We start from the raw sequence: 21,959 nt of genomic DNA, 5'->3' as shown, positions 1-21,959 counted from the left end.
AAATAGCCGTAGAAAAAAGTGAACCCCATGCATAGAAGTCTGTATGTAAAGATGCTAAGCAAATAGTATTGCTGTACGTAAAACGGTGGTTCTTAAAATGTACTACAAGTAGAAACACAATTACTTGAGTAACATTATCATTATGTTCGTGTTTATTTTTAAGCACGAAATAATTGGTAATGAAAGAAACGTTAACTATAAAAAACGTACGTCCTTGATGATAAGATATCTTCATTTCAAATTGAGACACACCTCTCATTGTTAAGGTTCAAAATGCTTTGGTATTTGTCTGTGTGACAAATGGACAGTTCTTAGCTAGTGAACAGAGGACTTACCGCGAACCATGTTCGACGTGTTGCCACCCTGTCACACTTACGTACGAATTTACAAGTGCGACAGAGAAGCAACACGTCGAACATGATTTGCGGTACGCCCTCAGACTTGTATCACTGTAACCTTAGGTACTGTTACGCTCTTATTGCATTTGAGGCCAACGAGTCTTCGAGTTGCAATCAAAGAGTTGACTTTTTATTTATTTTGAGGTTAGTTTTCCTTCGGTTGTACTCAAACCCGCACTTCGTTGATGCGCAAGCGTGATTTGATTAAAGTGAAACACTTAGCTCGTTTTTATACTAGCTGAATGTTATTGGCGTTTGTGGTAGGTACCCCATAATTGGACTGTGTACCCATGTCGTGGGTTCGAATCCTGGTAAAAGACAAGGAGTTCTATTCAACATAATTTAGTAACTTTAACTTAGTAGTGATATTGCAACATTTTGCGGCCATATTTCTGGTAGTAATTTGTAATGAACTTAGTTACCTACTAAGTTCTTCAAGACAAGTGTAAGGAGACAAAGTAAATAATTATAATAAATATTTAATTCCAAACCCGAGTCACGACCGACTGCGGATAGACCATTCAGAAACCAATGAGGAATACCACCCTATTTTTAGGGTTCCGTACCCAAAAGGTAAAACGGGATCCTATTACTAAGACTCTGCTGTCCGTCCGTCCATTCGTCCGTCCGTCTGTCACCAGGCTGTATCTCACGAACCGTGATAGCTAGACAGTTAAAATTTTCACAAATGATGTATTTCTGTTGCCGCTATAACAAAAAATACTAAAAACAGAATAAAATAAAGAGTTAAGTGGGGCTCCCATACAACAAACGTGATTTTTGACCGAAGTTAAGCAACCTCGAGCGGGGTCAGTACTTGGATGGGTGACCGTTTTTTTGCCTTTTTTTGCATTATGGTACGGAACCCTTCGTGCGCGAGTCCGACTCGCACTTGCCCGGTTTTTTAGGAGTAGTTATCTCTATCTTTCACCGTTATCCGTTTGTCAAGTAGACTATTAGTAATATAAAGAGTTTAGTAAGGTTGTATTTGTTAAGTATAGAACGACCATTGTGAAATTGAGACTAGTTAAGTATTGCGTCCCTTTTAGTTAACTTACGACATTTGAGTCACTTAACTTGAAACTCTGGCTAATCCAAGTATCTATATCTCATCGCAAATATCTACCCTATTACTTTTTCTTAATACCATAAACCATAATTTTATAGATGGATTAACACGAGTTTGGAATTAAGCGAATCATTTAGGTACAAGCTTGCCGAGATTTGGCAAACGTTTATACTAGAGATGCCACGAATATTCGGCAACTATTCAGTATTCGGCCTATTCGGCCATTTTGCCGAATATCTGTTGCACCTACATAAAAAGAAAAATTACACAAAAAATAACCAAAAACTATAGCTATATTTAATATTTAAAATGTTTTCTTGGAAAGTAGTTAAATACAAAAACACGTTTTTGAGCATTTGTTGATTGCAAAATATTTTATTTTTATCATGGATTGATTGACTCTAACTACATTCATTAATTCTGTTCAACATAAAAATATACTTATCTTAGCAAACTTTGTTGCTTTGTTGGCGAACAATTTTCATAATAATTGTGACTCAAAATGTTCGCATGTCATGCCGAATATTCGGTATTCGGCAAGAGAGGGGCCGAGTATTCGGTATTCGATATTCGGCCAAATTCAGTATTCGGGGCATCTCTAGTTTATACGCTCAAAGCCTGCACAAACGCTTTGAGTGCCACTTGTGCAATTGCAAGTGCGTTATTGCATTCGGACAAGCAAACAAAGATCCCTTTGAACTGTATTCAATAACTGTCACTGGCCTGGATTGTCGACAGGCTCAGGGCTCACGCAAGCTAAGCTAAACACTTACAACTTTAAATGGTTTTTTTTTTACCGAAACTACATAGCTATATATATTGTATACAGGGTGGAAAAATAAGTCGGGCCCTGGAGGGAAACTACCTTAAATCCTTAAGTTGGCTCATTTTACTTAAAGGAGGCATTCCAGAAATAAAAATGCATTCAAAGATTTTTCTTTTTTTCTTCAATTTTGTTTGTCTAAAAATATTCTTGAGTTCTAAATATTCGATTTTATGGATATTTTGTACGACAGGCTAGTGTAAGACCTAATGTTTCTTGGAGAAATGTTATCATTAACATCAACTGTATCGACTAGGGCATTTCTCAGGAGGACCGGTTTTACGTGTCCGGGGCAGTAATTGATTGAATTTACTGTTCAATAAATCTGAATTAATTTAGGCATGATCTTCAGCTTATATTCTGTCTGGGACACTATCAAATTATTTATTTATTATTTATATAATACAAGAAAAAGAAATTCAAATGCCAAAAATGATGTTCGGTGGGCGTGTCCCGCACCCAGATTTTATGAAACAAAAAATTATTACTCAAGATGGGGCATTAGATCGGAGTTATTATGGGTATTCACGCATAGGGTATTAGTTAGCTTATCATAATCTTTATATCACAATAATGTGTTTGCTCAACACATTGAATAAAACCAAATTTACGATGTGTCCCGGGCTAGTGACTGATATCGGTGTAATTTGCAAAACATGTCAGTACTCCTTCAAAGTTGTAGACCAGGAACTCAGTGTCACAAACATAGTATGCTTTAGTTGTGCCTTAACCGTTGAATAAAGTAGAGGTACAGTCACAGTACAATAAAGTGATTTTTTAAACGTTTCTCCGTCCTTCGCTGGGTTTGGTCCTATGTTTTTTTGAGATCGGTGGTGCAATTTACTCCGAAAGTTTTAGTGCAATTATCGTTATGTAAGTGATTAAGAAGTCATCGAAAGTACGTAAATCCAGCATTATTACATCTCCTCTGTATCGTTTATGCTATTTCTGTAATTGCTAAAAAGCGATTAATTTTGATATCGCTGGTGTTGATTTCCCTGGTTTCGGTGGATTTTTTGACCACCGATATCAAAAAAGTGATCACTGAATTCAAATCCTGCTTTGTAAACTAGTTTGTTGTACTAATTTATCATGTCTAAAAAGTGAAAGATACGTTGTACAAACGTAAAATTATGTTTGTAAGTAAATTATGTCATAGTAGGTACACAAAATCACTAGTTCACTATGAGTAGTTTTTTAAACCAGACGTATAGACCCAATGTTTCTTTCTCGGTCTTGATATTCTTTTCCAACCAATTAAGTAAATTATGTTCGTTGTCCTCTGTATCACCGGAGGCCCTACACCTCGATACCTTTAAACATGTCAGCCATGTTAAATGTATATGTAAGTACTATGCAAGGTGAACCCAAGGGACAGGATGTACAGAACAAGGGATTAAAAATAAAATAGCATTCTAATGTCGAGATCGCTTCAAAGGCACTGAGCGTACCTACTGATCGCTATTTCTAAAGGATAGCCATAGACACAAATTGAACACAGCAAATGTTTTAACAATCCTCAATGTCTTATGTCTTTATCAACAACTTTGTTACAATTTAGCTCAAGTGTTTGAGAGTGCTGGAGATCATAATTAATTGGTAATTGGATCTTCAAGCATTACTCGACTACTTCAAATATTATAGTTTTAAATTGACGGAGTTCACGCTTTTAAACTCTTTTATTAAAAAAATACTTGTTTTCCGTATTGCATCACATTGCTTTATAAGTACATTAAATATTTAATGAGCATTGAACACCACTCAAGAGTGTATTGTTTATCAGGTGCAGGTAACATAAGTTTTTTTTAGATGCGTGTGCGGTCGGATTGCGTGAAACAAACATCTTCTCCTTCATGGATATACCTAATAATGCAATGAATAAATGATTATAATGTGCGAATTTGTGGTCGATAATGTCGACATGTCTGAAACTCGTTTCAGGGCCACACATCACCCTATTATATGAGGCCAGTCATATAGTGTGGGATGTCTTCTAGAGATGTTGATTTACAAGCCATAATTTGGTTATTTTAAAATCTTGAGTCTATATCTATTAAATTTATGTAAGCTTTCGAGATCATTAGCCTTGTTACATCGCTTATCAACAAATAGGATTGAAAAATATGATTAAAATAATTATATAATTGAGATATAAAACCTAAATGTGATTTTGGTGTAAGCATTATTGAATTCGGTGACGCAAATTAATTTCAGTGCCTGCACATGATTTCGGTGTTTTTTAAATCTCAAATATCTTGAAAACTATAAGGTTCTAATGGAGGCCTCCACTACCAATATTTTTTATATTAAGGGTAGATTTTAGGAAATAAACTCGCATATTATATAAGTTAAAAAAAAAATTTGGCATCGAAGTCAGGCACCGAATGTCATCTCTGAGAATCGCCCACTAGTGGAAAAAAATAGCGAGTGTTTATTTTTTGGAAGTTTTACTCGGTTCGATTCCCGGTCGAGTCAAGTGAATTAAAAAAAATCTTTAATGCAGTTTTGTTTCTTTTTAAAAATAAAGGAATGTCTCCTTTAAGTGAAATGTGCCAACAAGGATTTAAGGTAGGTAGTTTCCCTCCAGGGCCCGACTTATCTTTTCACACTGTATAGGTACCTACTGCACGTAAAATGAATTCAAAATCAAATCATCGACTCCGTTTTTCTTTGCATTAGTGGTATATGTTTTCTAGTCTCTTATAAGGTAAATGTACTGGTGCTCGACGCGGTACCAGTACATGTCATCTTGAAACTGAAGTCATTGTCAATAGAGGTGACAGCAGGGTGTCATCTATTGGGCATTAGCATGTCGAGCACTAGTACATACCTTACAGATCTTGTAAAATGTATATAAATATTTTAGTGCTACACGTGTCACACGTGTCTATTTTATTTTACTTTGTAATACAAAGTCAAAAGCGTGCCAACCAATAACCCATTTACTGATTAACTATCACCGTTTTGCACGTTTCTGTTGAAAAGTGTAGAGTTATTTTATTTTTAGTGGAAGAGGATTAAGAGCCAATAGGAGTGGTCATTTCACCGTTTTGCTTTTTTGATATTTTTTTATGGCGCTATAGCGCTTCAAAAATTGCCAAAATGGCCTAATAGACTATGGCGCAATGAGAGGCGTAGTATTCAAAACTGATATCAATTAGCCAAAAAAGCAAAACGGTCAGACACAGATAATTTCATAATCATTTAGATTTCCACGTTTGGTTAGGATTGGTTAAGTTTTGGAGGAGGAAACAGTCGAGTACGAAACCTCGATTTTTGAGATTTTTACGCAGGATTTTTCGCCTTGTCCTTATCGCACTAGTTTAAGGAGCCGCTTCCGTTAGCGAGACGGGTATATTTACCTAAAATATTTAAAATTCAGCTCCTGTTTCATCTTAAAGACTAAAAATAAGTCGTAATTCGAATTTATTTGACAGCTGATAATGTAGCCAGGGCTCGGCATCGGCACCTTCGCCCACACTGTCAATTAAATGTACAACGGACCGTCACGTTGTACAACGGTGGACCTTATGCCTTTTGTAATAAGGTCCACCGATGTACACTTAGACGTGTCGCTGTTTGTACGGCAATGATTTAGATTTAGATTTATTTATTTCATAATATTAAATTACAATATAAATTATTTTACACTAATCTATACGAATTTATATTATGATCGTCAAGTAGGGAAATAACAATTGATTATAACTATACAAATGTCAAGCAATACACAATTTAAAAAACATTATTAGCAATCAATTAATTAACTAAATTATTAACAATGTCAAATAATATAAAAAATTAAAAACAATGTACGGACATTATCAATTCTGGCTGTCAAAAGTTGACATTTTAAAATAGTCATGTTTACTGAATTATTTCACACCATGCACGAAATAAAGTACCTACTAGAATCACACTAGAATAGTACATTGTACCTATATTAAGGACGGTAAACAAGAATATATGAACGAGTGTGAAATCGAGTACTTCCGACTCTTAAAATATATGGGTAACCTACGTAGGTTAGCCATATATTTAGGTTAGGTAATATAAATATATATTACCTATATAAATTGGTAATAGGAATAGCTATGTATAACTAAAATTGAATTTTAAAACGCGCGTTTTACATTTTTGTTTCAGGTTAGTTAAGTAACAACATGGACAAAAAAGTTGAAGAAAACAACTTTAACTCATCGTAAGTTTTTTTTTTCATTAAAGCGCGTGTGTTGGTGTGACAATATAATCGGCGCACTATCAAGTTTTATTATTTGAAATTCACAAGCAACAATTTTATTGCAAGAAACATATTTGGTTAAAATTTTGTATAAGGTCTGTACCGAAGAGATTTTTACCGTTTCTTCATATGAAAGTGCTAGTGAGTGTGCCTATGATTATTTCAAACCTAGGAATATGTAGACATCCCGACAATCAACCCCGGCTTAACACAGTGGCTGAAAAGGCCGAGCTGTGGCCATTTTAACCGGCCACGTCCCACTAAACAAGCACCTCTTATACCCTCAAAAGCCTCATATAGGTAGTTACCAGTGGCGGCGCGTCCATAAAAGCCGATTCCCGCCGGCTTGCCTGTTTTTGGACATTTGAGCAGAGTTGTAAAGAAAATATGTAAGCCAAATTAGCCCCGGCTAGCCTATGGATATATTTGACGCGCCGCCACTGATAGGTACTGACAAAAGTAACTTTTTCCATACAATATCCATTTCGGGATTTTCCACTAATAACTAAATCTTAACATATCACTTTGATTTTGATGTCGATCGCTTCAACATAATACCTATATTCTAGGTTTATAGGTTTCACTTTTTATTTTTAAGCCTAATAATGTGTTCCACTGCTGGACACAGGCCTCACCTCTTTCCCGCCACTTGTCTCTGTCTAATGCACACTCCCGCCACTCCACACAGATACTCCACTCCATACTGGGTGTTCATAGAACCGACCGTATTAGAAACACCGAACTGCGTTCCAAAACTGGCATTGTGGATGTGGGCATGAAGGCCGCAAAAGATGAAATGGGACTGGGCAGGGCACATCTGCGGAATGCACCCAGAACGCTGGGCCAAAGTATCTATACGGACTGGATCCCACAGGATCGATCTCGGGGCAGAGAAAGACCCAAACGGAGATGGCGGGACAACCTCGATACATTCTGTGTGGAGCATTTTATTACTAAAAATATTTTTTTTTCGTCGAATTGTAAATTTTGAAAGAAGGAAAACTTATAAACCTAGTTTTTCATTGTGTCAATAACATACTAAAAATCATGGAGATTATAAATTATTTCGAAGTGGAAAACGTTTCCTCTTTTTGTATGGACGATCACGTGTTCTCTCTCATTTCCCTCTTAACCCTACCCTAAAGGTCCCATTTGAAAGATTTATGTACTACCCATGTCGTACCCGTGTTCAAAAATAAACATCTGACTTTTCTCGATTCGGGCCAGATGCAAGCTCACAGGTTGGCAGTTGCCTACTAATGATAACTAAGTCTATTTGTTTCATTTCAGAGCCAATTTAAAAGACAACCCAGGTTTTAAGTCATCCTTGAGTATAGCGACGTGTGATGAAAAGAATGAAAAGGCTTACAACCCGTTCGAGCATCGTGAACTCCAGCACCCTAACTCGTAAGTGCCTCAAAGTTGTTTACAAACCTGTACCACAGAATAATTAATAGTACTACCGTACAGAAAGGAAACTTCCTACAAAACCGAAGTTTGACAGCGGTTCAGGGTCGAATCATGCTGTCCCTTTCTAATATATGGCACTATCCCTTTCGGCTATTTAGGGTTGTCAAAAATCAAGTGATTATCTTATCTGTGGTCGTACACGCAAAAGGAAGTCAAGTGGTGCCAACCCTAATAATTGCTCGGAGCAATGCTGAGCCGAGCGGAGCCGAGTTTGACCGAAGTTAGAAGTTTCGCACCCCTGCCTGTACTAGGATATTAAGGCCTTACGTTGAGCTTGGCCTCTGGCTTTCAAAATCTATATAATATTTTAAGCTTTCACGTTTTGAACTACTTGCGGGGATACTTGCACAAATCTCTGTTTTGATATAACAATCGGCATGTCATTTATATTTTCCATCGGTCTCTATTTATTTTTAAGTATGTATTAATATTTTATGAAGTTAATAAAATAAAATTTGACTTGACCTTTTCTTAACATCTACCTTTGAATTGAGTTGACCTTTCACTTATCCTTACTATTTAGATATTCTGTTTTGTATAAATAAATAACTTTCAATCCGTGCAAACTTGTCTTAATTTTTTTTTTCAGTACAATCGGCTCAATACTTCACCTGCTGAAGGCATGTCTAGGTTCTGGCATTCTGGCGATGCCAGCCGCTTTCAAGCACTCTGGCCTCGTAGCTGGTTCTATAGGGACTTTACTGGCCGGATATGTCTGCACACACACTATATCTGTGTTGGTAAGACCTAAGACTTCTGTAAGGGTCTCTATTATTTCCCATAAATTTCTACGTCATAATGTATTGTTTGTCCACATTTTCGTTAGTCATAATTTGGTTTTCTCAGAAACGCGTAACTTTTCATGATTGCCATAAAACAAACCTAAACTTACATAAACTTTACGAAAATCTTGAAAAGCTAACGGTTTCAAAATTAGTTATGACTAATGATAGTCTGACAATCATTTCAGACTTTGAATAATTACGTCAAACAAAGGTCAGACTAATTACGTCAGACTTTGAATAATTACAAAACAAATCCGCTTTTGTACTTATTTTTGCAACTATAAACACGATGTAACAAATAAACAAGATACCAAGACAAAGACCAAATATCTCCAAGCCAATTGTATCTCGTTAGTGTTTGGTCTCAACCCGACTTCAAAGCATTTCGCCTGGACACCACAAAGCTTAGCGTTAGCGAAAGTCGCCGTTATAACTCGGGCATTTCGCTTTCTAATGTCCGGATATTCCGGATAAACCGATTCTTGTGAAATTTCACTTACCCCCCCCCCTCGTTGCACAATGTAACTACTATTTAAATTAAATCAACACGAGTTGCAAATTATCTATTTGCACGTGTATCGTGCAACGTTTTACAGTATACAGTGTGGAAAGATAAGTCGGGCCCTGGAGGGAAACAAAACTGCATTCGAAGAATTTTTCTTTTTTTCTTCAATTTGGCTTGTCTATAAAAATCTTGAGTACTAAATATTAGATTTTATGGATATTTTGTACGACATACGAGTGTAAGACCTAATGTTTCTTGGAGAAATGTTATCATTAACATTAACTGTATCGACTATTAGAATAAAATTGCGAGTTTTTATTTTTTAGAATTTTTAGTCGGTTCGAGTCCCGGGCGAGGCAAGAGAGTTTTAGAAAATCTTTGAATGCAGTTCTGTATCTTTTTAAAAATAAAGGAATGTCTCCTTTAAGTAAAAAAAGCCAGCTTAAGGATTTAAGGTAGTTTCCCTCCAGGGCCCGACTTATCTTTCCACACTGTATATGGTCCTTTAAATTTTCAACATAGACACGTAAAGCACCATATTATTATGTACCATGCATCTGGTGGACCTTATGCCTTTTGTAATAAGGTCCACCGATGTACATTTAAGAATTTTGCTGTTTGTACCTACTGTACAAAATATATATATATATATTTTTTAGCCTATTAGTGTGTCCCACTGCTGGGCAAAGGCCTCCCCTCTTTCCCGCCACTTGTCTAAACAATATATTAAAACTAAATAATATGTTGAGTAACATTTTATACCTTGAAAAACATCTGTTTTTTGACTTTTCATTTTGTATCACAATTTTATTTAAGATCTAAATTTTCCTTGTCAATTAATTTTAAATTAATACGCTGCACGCAGTCGGGTTTTTATTTATATAATTATATGTTGTCGTTTAGTATTAGGAGATGGTTTAATTTTCCTGACTTATTTCCCTTAGGTATTACAATTATTTTCCTTATTAGTTAAGTATTATATGTACATTCCTTTGAAAGTTGAAGAACTTGAGTCAAACATATTTTTTTATTAAACTTTTTTACCAACACTGCTCTGTAATGGATTACAAAAATAACTGTGATTATATTTGTAATAAAAAATATTCCTGCCATATAGTTGGGTTATGAATGGGGTGAATGAATGAACGTTTATTCACAAGAACATATGGTAACTACAGTACAGTGGAAGTTATAGATTTCCAATGTTGACCCTTAATATCTTCTGCCATGTGAGGGTCTACCATGACCCTTAATATGGTGAGGAGGGATGAGAAAGGGGTGAGTTGGTTTTTACAGGCTACATAAATAATATATTCTAATAACAAATCAAGCTATTATAAGGTAAGAAGTACTAGTGCTCGAGGCTGCAATAGTATTATTTGAATACAGAAAATTTTTCGCCGTTCAAATTTAACCTATATTACTTTGACATAAAGTGCCTATGTCGAATACTAGTGCAGCGTCGAGCACTAGAACTTCTACCTTAATGTTCAGAATCCCAAAGTGTCGATCCAACAATTTTCTAAACTCACGTTAGTAGGAAATCTCTCGTCACCCCAGCTATCTACGGGGTGAGCTGGGATTTCCTACTATTTCGTGTTTATCTCTAAAGTTATGAAAATAAACAACAAATTATCATTGACAAACTAAAATTCATACATCCGGAACATTTTTTTTTGTATATATCAATGTGCCGCATATAGAAAAAAAATGTTGTGCAGCTTTGAACTTTAATTTCGTCCCTACTCACCCCATTTTACGGTACCTAATTTATTATTTTCACCACACTCTTGCCGGATTCTAATGAATATTTTAGGCACAAGTAAGAGCTTATCTGTTACCATTGTTTCAAAGTTTCATTACGGATTATACCAGCCATCTTACGGGTAGCTGGGGGGTCATCCATTAATTACATCACACATTTAGGGGGAGGGAGGGGGTCAAGAAAATGTGACATATTGTGACATGGGGGAGGGGGGAGACACAAACTTGGTGACGTCACTTTAACTTCATCAGTAACCGAAAATTTATTTAAATTATTTTATTCGCTGTACATTTAAATAACAAGTTTTTAAAACGATAATCGTTTTTATTCGTTTAATTTTCTTTCCTAAGCAGTTTTGGGTTATAAAAGTACTAATATTTATATCGTCAAAAATATTTTGATAAAATATTAATAATACTTAGGTACTTACTTAATTCGATTTGGCGATTTCGTAGAAAAAATGTGACGTCACACTAGGGGGGAGAGGTTTGCCAAATGTGACCAAGTGTGACAAGGAGGGGGGGAGGGGTCAAAAAACCTAGAAATTCGTGTGACGTAATTAATGGATGACCCCTTGGTTCTCAGAAAGGATTGTAAATTGTCCTCGTCGTTAAAGGGTCGGAGTTTAGGTTGAGCCTGTCTCTGATTTATAGCTCACATTAATAAAACATCTTTAGGCTTCGAGCAACACGGAAGGGAGGCGGCATTCGCACTATTTCCCCTCTGCCGAGGTACAAGATTAGCGCGTCAATCTAATCTAGCGCGGGTAATAAAACTAGTTGCACTTGGATTTTTCACTAGACCGAGTCCAGACGCGCGCGTGAACACTGCTGCACAAAAATGCCTATTTGCTCGGTTTTTTGTTATAAAAAGAGGTCGGGGATATCAAATTTACAAAAAGAAAGTGTTATATTTGACATGTTAATATTTTTTTTTACATATCATACGTTAAATTACATTTAAATACAATTATTATATTTTAGTCTTACGTGCTCCTCCTCCGCAAAAATCGGCAAACTACTTTGTACAGAAAATGACAGCCAAGGCGTCTTCAGTTACTAAATGCTCCAAGTTTTGCCCCGGCTTGTCTCGCCTGCACGCGGGCCTACGGAAGTTTAATGGCTCCTCTACGCTATGGGCCAACGCCGGCCACTCCAAGGGACGCATTTATACATTAGAGGGAGCAAGTGATATTGCTATCTCATTCTACCGCATAGCTGCGTCCCTTGGAGTGGCCGGCACTGGCCCATCGTGTAGAGGAGCCATTAAACTTCCGTAGGCCCGCGTGCAGGCGAGACAAGCCGGGGCAAAACTTGGAGCATTTAGTAACTGAAGACGCCTTGGCTGTCATTTTCTGTACAAAGTAGTTTGCCGATTTTTGCGGAGGAGGAGCACGTCAAATGTATGGCTAAATGTACATGATTTGGATGTACTTAACGTACAAATATGTCAGATAAACGTCAATCCATACAAAAGTTTGCAAATTGTGCAAGGTTTTCGGCGGAGGGGTAAGCTCTTAAAGGCGACTCCGGTTACTCGTAAATGCTTTAAGGGGCAAAAAGATGTCATTACACCCTTCCCTCCTTCCCGGTTGTTTTAACAATTTAATAATTTATTAGGAATTCATTTAAAAGCTGTCCGTATTATTTTGAATATCACTTTAATACCTATAATTTAACAATGAATGATCAGATTACAACGTTTATGTTTACATTTAATTTGAAATACATGTACTCGTACCTACCTAATAGTTTTCTGTTTTTGATAGTTCGTGTAATCTTTTTAAAAACAAAAGTATCAATTTGTTTCGTTTAAATCCATTTGCAATATATTTCATCGTATTTAAATCCTTTTAATTAATTACAAATGTTAAATGCTTTTTGCTTCACCCGTGAAATTTGTTAAGTCGTTCAGCAAATTTAAATTTCAAGTACCTAACTCAATTTGCTTGAAATTTATGTACTTTGGGAAGCTGAACCGTTGAACGTTTTTAGATGTGTCAGCTGTCAGCATTTTTAAATACTTTTTGTTATTAACGATTTTGTTAAAGCTGTAGAACTGACAAATGATTTAAAGAAAAAAAAGAATGTAAACGAAGTTTCAGGAATTCTATTTATTAAAAGAAGTTATAAATTTTCTCTGAACACACCAAAAGTCAAACGAGTAGATCTTGTTTGAAAGAATGAACCTGTTTACAAAATGGCGGCTCAATTCAATGAATGTGGCCCAGTTAAAGTTTAGTCTTTGAGCTAACATGCCCTACGGAGTTGGTAACGCATGAGTTTCGAGATAATTACCTCCGTTTAAAGTTTTAATCATTCTAATGATTTTATCCTTAAAGATTCATCGTCATAAATTGAATTAGATACATACTCGTAATGTAGATGTATTATAAGGTTACAGAAAGGAGGTTAAGTTTTTTAGTATGGGTATTTCATTTTATTTGAGAGTTCCGGCAGAATTGGACCGACCTATAATGTTCCATAATAGGTATCTATTTTAATTGAATTATTTTTATATTAATGTGTATTTATATTATATGAAGAGCTGTCAAAGCGCCTCATAGAGGTTTCCGGTAACCAGAGGGCTGGCCAATATTTTTCCCAACGGATCAGCGGGGCAATGCGAGCAGCCTTCAGTGGGCACCCTACTGAGCGACTACGACTTGGGTCAAATTAAACGGGCTAAATAAAAAAAGTCTTTACTATTTTATTATGTTTTAAAAATGTTAATAAATAAAAATAATATGTATTTATTAATTATTCATTTGTAATTTTTAATTTAGGTTAAAATCTCACAAGAAGTATGCGTGGATGCCAAGAAGCCATCTATGAGCTTCTCTGAGACGTGTGCCGCAGCCTTCGCGTACGGCCCCAAAAAACTGAGGCCGTGGAGCAACTTTTTCAAGTAAGTATAGATAAGTACTTATTCTTCCTTAAGTCGAATAAGTACTAGATAGTTACTATTTATATGACGAAGTGTCGAAACGTCGACTATGCAACTAAATAGGTAATAAAATAAGTCTCTAAATTGAATAACTTGCGTCATATCGCGTCGTATAAACGTATACAACGTTTCTTAAGAGGATAGGAGACGATCGATTCTCTATACAAACGTAGTCCTTATTTTCCTCCCTGGATATTAACATTATGGAAAATATTTTTACAAAATTTGATGTAGGTATTTTAATTATAGCCAGGCCCGACCTTTTGATATTTTTAGATTTACACTTTAGTCGGGCGTAGCTATGATTAAATTATGGTGGTTGACTGGTAGAGAATGCCTTTAGGCATTAAGTCCGCCATTTGTACTTTATTTGTTATATTGTGCAATAAAGATTAAAATAAATAAATAAAATACATCAAATTGTGTAAAAATATTTTCAATAATGTTATAATATCTAGAGAAGAAAATAAGGAATACGTTATATAATGTATGGAAAATCAATTTCGAGGAGGTTGTCCCCTTTCGTATTGGTGTCATATATTTCGATGAACAAAACAAGAAAAGCGACAACAACATTAAAATCAATCAATCAATCATTACGAGATCGGGGACCCCAATATTCAGGGTATTGCCAGATGGTGCCACTAGCGCAACAGGTCTTATATTATCATCCATCTTGTTCGGCGCTTAGAACTCTAGTCAAAATTACCTACTTTCGGTTCAATAGATGGCGCTGAATATTGGAGTAATGCGACATTGTATTGATGTCGCAGGCAAATTGTAAGAATCTGCCGTTAGTAAAATTGCTGAAGGCAAATTGTAAAAAATCGGCATTTTGCAATTTACGGCGCGGCTTTTTGGTCGAATTAGTTCTTTAATTTACCACGCTGCTCATCAAAACGTTAGCTGGAAGAGATCCCTAAACGGGATAAGTTCGCCTTTGTACACATTTATTGTATTCTCTCTGTGTTATGTACTTGTTTTGTGCAATAAAGTGTTTACTACTACTACTACAAAACTATGACAAAACCGAGCGTTTTCCCGTACTCCGCCACAGCGGGCGACGAGGGCCGCACTCCTTCAATTTTGTAGTTACACTTTAGAGGTAAGACAGACAAGACCACGTGGATAGTGGGGTGCTCTGATTCGGTTTTGGGTGACCTTGTGATTTTGATGGCCGTGATGGATGTGTGGTATAAGGAAAAGTTAATATAAATTTCTAAAACAGCAAACCATGGTCATCCATCATTTTTGACGTTGACACTATGAAGCGAACTAACAATTTGCTTTCGGCAATTTGCAAACGTGATAAAACATTTATTCTGTAAAATTACGACGCCGTTTGTAAAATGTCGAATCTTACAATTTTACTACGACATAGGACATAGACAGTATCAGTCTTCTTGTTTTATCCGTCCATCATATACAGACGTTTTCTTATATTTATACAATTCACTTACGTGCCCTTACTCTCTTGACTTTTTACGAATGTCTTTTATACCTGAATGTACATACAAAATTATGTTTTTTTTTCTTTTTTAGAGTGTTGGTGGACTTCTCACTGCTACTAACGTATATAAGTGTCCTGTGTGTGTACGTTGTATTCATTGGTTCATCTATTAAAGAGGTTTGTATACGGAAGATAGCTCTGAAAGTATAGTCTGTGCGGAAAGAAAAGAATCGTGGAATGTATAGGGCCCAATACATTCCACGACTCTTATCTTTCCAAACAGACTCTGTTTCTGTTTAAAAATTTTCTAATCAGATACCTCGGCTATATCAATGCTATTTTATACTAAAATTATAATTATTGCTGTGGTGAGCAGGGTATCGATGCTACAAATGAAAATAAGTAAAAATGTTTTCGGGTTTTTTTTTCTATCAAAACCACTCATTTTAAGGGGCCCATAGATTAAAAGTTCCGAAAAACTGACAGGATGATATCGTCCGGCGAACTGGTAAACTGTGGGCCCCTTTATGAATTTGGTTAGAGTGTGCCCTTGCAATTATGTGTAGTTTTAGTATGATTTTTTCATGGATTTTTCATGTTTAAAGAAAACGTTTAATTTAATGCACTGTTTAATGTAAGTCATTACCTATATACCTATTGGAAGACTTGTCCAAAATCTACTTTATTCACCTCGCAAAATATGGCTAAAGGTAAAAAAACACCCTAAGTATATAACTGCTTCTGTGCGTCACTTGCAGTTCCACCATTTCACTAACCCTGGTTAACCGGTTAAACCTGAAGTTACCATGGTTACCAGTACAATTTGACACTGGGTTAAGGGTTTAACCGCTCAACCCCGGGTTAAGCCTTTATAAGGCAGAGGGAATATATTTCCCACCTGATTTTGCACTTTATTTCAAAGTAATAGGGTTCAATTTTGCATAATTTCTGACACTTTTATGCCTTATAAAGGGTTAATGGGATGGTGCCATTGGCCCTAAAAATGCTAAAGTGTATATTTAATTTCAGGTAGTAGATGTGCTAGTACCGGACTCGCAACTATCTATACAGACGTATTGCGTACTTACCCTAGTACCGCTAGTACTGCTATGTCAAATTAGGAACCTAAAGTACTTGGTCCCAGTTTCTGGTCTGGCGAACGCACTAATCGTGATCGTGTTTGGTGCCACCATGTACTATATTTTCTCTCACTTGCCATCGGTCAGTGAGAGGGAGATGGTTGCTAATGTTTCCACGTGGCCCCTCTTTTTCAGGTAAGTTTCGTTCAAGAGTCTAAAATTCATGATTTATCTCTGAGATCTTTTTGATAAATGTTTTCTATAGCTCATTGAAATACGAATAAAAAGAATCGCTAGCGATCTGATAACAATTTTAAGTCCTCCTGTTACGAGGAATTGGTAAAGAAATCAATTTCTTTTATCGTAGTACCTATACATAGTAAGTTTCGCAGTGGCCTCTCTTCGTCAGGTAAGGTTTCTGCCAATTATCCGCAGACACAATAAGGTACATACCTCGAGTCGAGAGTCCTGATTGTAACAGACGCGTTTTGTTAGAGAGTGAGTCTTCTGTATCTAGTACTATTAATCTGTGGCTCTGTGCTAGATAATCGCTGCAGAGTTATATTGGTCTAACTCTAGATGGTTTTTAATTCGAAGAACAAATGACTATTTCATATCTTTACTGCCAAAATAACCTTGAACAACCAAAATAAATCAACATCTGCTTAATTCCTCATTTTAACGCCAATAAAGTTATCCCAAATTTATTCACTGGAGTTTGGCATAAGATCGGGTAGATTGAGGAAATAGGTATCTATTATGTTTTTATTACCGTAGATATTATGAGATATTGAATTGGAAATGCTGATTTCCCTCCATCGTTGTTGTTCAAATTGGCTACCGCGTAACAAATCGATAGACGGAGCTGCTAAAATGCGACTAGTCCCTTGGGGCCACTTTCACTGGTATCGTCTTGGGTCGTCCCATTCGTTTTTCGTCAAGTTCTTAAATTAATCCTACTCTGCTTTCGTCACGCATTCTACATTGAAAGCCGCCGACGATTATGACGAATGTAGAATGGGTGACGAAAGCAGAATAGGACTAATTTAAGGACTTGACGAAAAACGAATGGGACGCCCCAAGACGATACCCTTTCACTATTCACTAAGCCGGGGTTAACCGGTAAAATCTGGAGTTGCCATGGTTACCTGTAAATATTGACACTGGGTTAGCGGTTAAACCATTATCCTATTGTCAAATTGTACTGGTAACCACGGTAACTCCAGGTTTAACTGGTTGACTCCGGATTAGTGGGATGGTGCAAGTAGCTCTTGAAGATCCAAATTATAAGCAACTTTTATTTTATTTTAGCACCGTTATATTCGCAATGGAGGGCATCGGAGTAGTCATGCCTGTAGAGAATGAGATGAAGAAACCGGAGCAGTTCCTCGGATGTCCAGGAGTTTTGAATATTTCCATGGTTATCGTTATAGTGCTGTACGCTCTTTTTGGATTCTTTGGATATGTGCAGTACGGGGAGATAGTAAAGGGAAGCATTACTTTAAATTTACCAGAGCATGACAAGTAAGTCTACAGATATAGGTAATGTTATTTATGTGATACCATAAGTAGTAGTCTTAGATGTAAGCTGCATATAATGTTTAGAGAAAAAAAAACTCAATTCATCTGTTTCCTAAAGCTCCGCTCTGTCACATTTTTTGGAAAATAAAACGCTTAGGTACTAGCTACCTACTTACTCCGTTGTCTCAGCGCCCCAAAATGAGACTTAGCTTCCGAGACAAGACAGCGACACTTTTATCGGTCCTGTGCGACCTCTCGCCAATTGTTCACCCAGATCCGCTTCCACCATGTCGCCCCAGCCCAGCGATACCTGAGGCGTCCGATAGGATGTTCTCCTGCTGGGCGGCCCAGGTCTTTTCACGTTCCGATCTTCATCTATTCTCTCAAGGTGGTCCAACCAATGGAGTCTGTGAGCTTTAGTTTCCCTCATGGTGTTAAGTTCAGCCATTAGTTCTTCAACCTCATGGGAACAAAAACAAGGCAATGAAAATAATGTTGACCCCTTTAATGTCTACCTATTTTTCTTTCAGGCTCGCGCAAGCAACGAAGTTGTTAATGGCTATCGTAATATACTTCTCGTTTCCTCTACAATTATACGTGTCCATGGAAATAATAACGAGGATGACGAAAAACCGCGTGTCAAGCAAATTTGAAAACGTCTTCCAAATAACCACCAGGACTCTCGTCGTAATATTAACAGGTAAGTAATAGTTTTTGGCAAAAATTTTGTTTTCATTTTTGGTATTTTTTATCGTTGACTGACTTTTCTTCCATAGGCAACTAATACCCAATACTCATCGAGACAATTCCCTAACTCAATTAGGTTTCGTTGTTGTTAGTTCCTATGGCCACCTCCTGTCTCCATCGTCAGATCAGCTTGCTGGTACCATTATATTGCATTGTCACTCGACGTACCTACTTATGCAAATTTTCAGCTTCATTGCAAGTCGGGAAGTGGGTCAAATTTAACATGCAAGATTAGACCATTACAAAAATATTTACCTACATACATACCTACTTAATAGTTAGGTACACTGCATCTTAATAAAAAAAATAAAAAATCTAAACTGGGTAAAAATATCAATAAAATAACGAAGTAGTTGTTAGTCGATGTCATGAATTTTTATTAATGCTACGAGTTTACGAATGATTTTTTATTTGAACGAGTACCTAATAATTAATTTTGATTAATTAATAAAGACTGAGAAGGATACATTTCATTGTCTCCGGTTACGTGCGGTTTTACTTAACAATAGAAAAAGGATTAGCAGTTCGGGGCCAGTACAGCTACAAATCGACAAACTATACTCAAAGCGCAAAGAGTTTAGTGATAAAAGTGTTATGTTATGACTGCTGCTGCTGAAGCGCTGGTGGCATAGCGGTGAGAGCGTGCGACTTGCAATCTGAAGGTCGCGGATTCAAACCCCGGCTCGTACCAATAAGTTTTTCGGAACTTATGTACGAAATATCATTTGATATTTACCAGTCGCTTTTCGGTGAAGGAAAACATCGTGAGGAAACCGGACTAATCCCTATAAGGCCTAGTTTACCCTCTGGGTTGGAAGGTCAGATGGCAGTCGCTTTCGTAAAAACTAGTGCCTACGTCAAATCATGGGATTAGTTGTCAAGCGGACCCCAGGCTCTCATGAGCCGTGGCAAAATTCCGGGATAACGCGAGAAAGACGGAGGAGTGTTATGACTGCTTGGCCAGACAGGAACCTCTTGCAGAATCCTGCGTCACTCATACAGTGCGACATAAAATAGTAGAAATTAAATAAATTGGAACTAAAAAATTTCCTTAGCATTAGAAAAAGGCTTTTAATTGAAAAACGCTTTTTATAAATCCGTAACTAAGTACCTATTAAATACTCGTATAATTATGATTCATACTTAATTGGTATTTGCCGTGACTTATTTTTTCAAAAGTGTTTTTTCAATACAAAATACACGCCAAGAATGTTTACCTTTTTTCTAATGCTAAAAAACGAACTATAAAGGTCGAAAGGCGATTTAGTATACATAGATATTGTCTGTGATCTTATATACGTTATACATGGTCCTGTAGACAGGTTAACTAGATGAAATATATGTTTGTTCACAGTCGGTATCGCCGCAGCCTTCCCGAACTTGGAGTTGGTGATCAGCTTCGTGGGTGCCGTCTTCTTGTCCACTCTGGGTCTCCTCTTCCCTGCCATCATCGAAATCGTTTACCGCTGGGACCGGGACACTGGCCGATTCAACTACATCATTTACAAGGATATCATAATAGCAATCGTGTCCATCATAGCCCTTGTGTCTGGAGCTTATGTGTCTGTCTTAGGGCTGATTGAAGAATTTATCATTGGCCCAGAAGTACATAATGAAAATGATACCTTGACATGATTGTATTTGTAAACCCGCTCGATAAAATGAAAATTGTTGAATTGATACGATTTCTGAATTTTGAAACAAAACATACAAAATGAAGTATTACTATTACTATTTAAGGTTTTAGTATTACTATTTAAGGTATTATATTTTATTTTGCCTTACGCTATTCCTTTAATTAAGTTAAAGCTTTAATTAAGTTTTATCATAGTTTTATTTAATATTAGTTTAATTTTAACCAGGTACAATGTACATAGTTGTATTTAATGTTAATTTAGTTATTTCTGTTCTTTTATACCCTTATTTGTAAATATTTATAATAATATGAGTTCTATAACATCACTTTTACACCTTTACACTTTTTCAGTTGTTCGAAGCTGTCAAATTTTCCGTTTAACTGACAGGCCGATATCGTCCGGCGAACTGGTAAACTGTGGGCCCCTTAACACCATTCATTTTTCGGCGCTCTAATTTTTTCTATTTATTTTTAAGAAGAAATCCCAAACAATAAAATATAATGATATTATCATAAAGTGAATGGTATAAATTTAATAATTAATCTTAACCCTTATCTTGGCATCGTAACACCCGTGATACATGGAACTTAAAAAAATCTAGCAGGTTCACTTTATTACCTAACACAATAATTCTGCCATCAATATGTCGAGCTACCCTCCTTACTTATAGAAAAAAATAATTGACACGAGTGTCATTGTAAATTAATTAGTAATAATCAACATGGCGCCGCGGAAACAATAGATTTCGGTTCGTACTGGAAGTTTTGCATTTATTTCTTATGTTAGTATATATTTGTCCATAATCTACATATTGATATCTTTACTGTCTCTTAGTGCATACATATTTACAATGCCTTTGAATTTAAAAACATTTAATACACAGAACTTTACATGAAACTGTTATGTATTATATTTGATACACTGCCAAGAACTCAGAAATGTACATATCGAAAGGATTGTATTACATTTAATACATTGCCAAGTCATCGTCAAAATATTTTTACAAAAATTTTTATTTTTTTTATTTTTGTGGGGTTACAAAACATGCTTCAATTATTTAATAGTAGTTGTCGTATTATTTAGTTATTATACTTTGATTTTTTTAAGTACTAGATGTTATTTAACTATATATTCGTAGGCTGTAGCATTATTGCTACGCCGTAGCCCGTAGCACGGAAAAATATGTGTATGGCAAAAAATGGACCCAAAGTAAAAAAAAATGTATTTTTTTTACTTTTAATTATTGGTTTACTGTTCACTTTTTACTCAACTTTTTGCTGACGACTTTTTTGAAACTTTACGGGATCTAATTTTCCGCCCATGTGATCAGGTATTCGTAGATATAATTTATTTTTACAGGTTTAATAGTCATCTGATGCTTTAGATTGCGTTTAATTAGCCGTAAATGCTAATTTCTGTTGCATTACATGTTTTATTTTTATTAAAATCTTAATTTTTCTTCTAAAAAGTAGGTAACTATTTTGTCGAGTTATTGGCATTGTATCAAATATGATACATATGATT

The 21,959-nt window shown here is 36.1% G+C and overlaps 1 protein-coding gene across 1 annotated transcript; it reads left to right on the top strand.

Moving 5' to 3' along the window:
* The first annotated feature begins 6,445 nt into the window (after nucleotides 1-6,445).
* Nucleotides 6,446-20,448, top strand: LOC134666782 (proton-coupled amino acid transporter-like protein CG1139). The gene is made up of 9 exons (XM_063524067.1): nucleotides 6,446-6,491; nucleotides 7,821-7,937; nucleotides 8,590-8,740; nucleotides 13,841-13,962; nucleotides 15,544-15,628; nucleotides 16,481-16,725; nucleotides 17,842-18,054; nucleotides 18,582-18,751; nucleotides 20,153-20,448. The coding sequence occupies exons 1-9, from the start codon at nucleotides 6,454-6,456 to the stop codon at nucleotides 20,431-20,433; spliced, it is 1,422 nt and encodes a 473-aa protein (XP_063380137.1). The 5' UTR covers nucleotides 6,446-6,453; the 3' UTR covers nucleotides 20,434-20,448.
* Nucleotides 20,449-21,959: the final 1,511 nt, after the last annotated feature.

The sequence above is a fragment of the Cydia fagiglandana genome, chromosome 8 (genome assembly GCF_963556715.1).
Source record: "Cydia fagiglandana chromosome 8, ilCydFagi1.1, whole genome shotgun sequence".
NCBI lineage: Eukaryota > Metazoa > Arthropoda > Insecta > Lepidoptera > Tortricidae > Cydia > Cydia fagiglandana.
This window is presented reverse-complemented; position numbering and strand designations above follow the sequence as displayed.

Coding starts and splice junctions, on each gene's coding strand:
- LOC134666782 (XM_063524067.1), top strand. CDS start 6,454: ATGGACAAAAAAGTTGAAGAAAACAACTTTAACTCATC. Junction 7,938..8,589: donor GAACTCCAGCACCCTAACTC/GTAAGTGCCTCA, acceptor TTTTTTTTTCAG/TACAATCGGCTCAATACTTC. Junction 16,726..17,841: donor ACGTGGCCCCTCTTTTTCAG/GTAAGTTTCGTT, acceptor ATTTTATTTTAG/CACCGTTATATTCGCAATGG.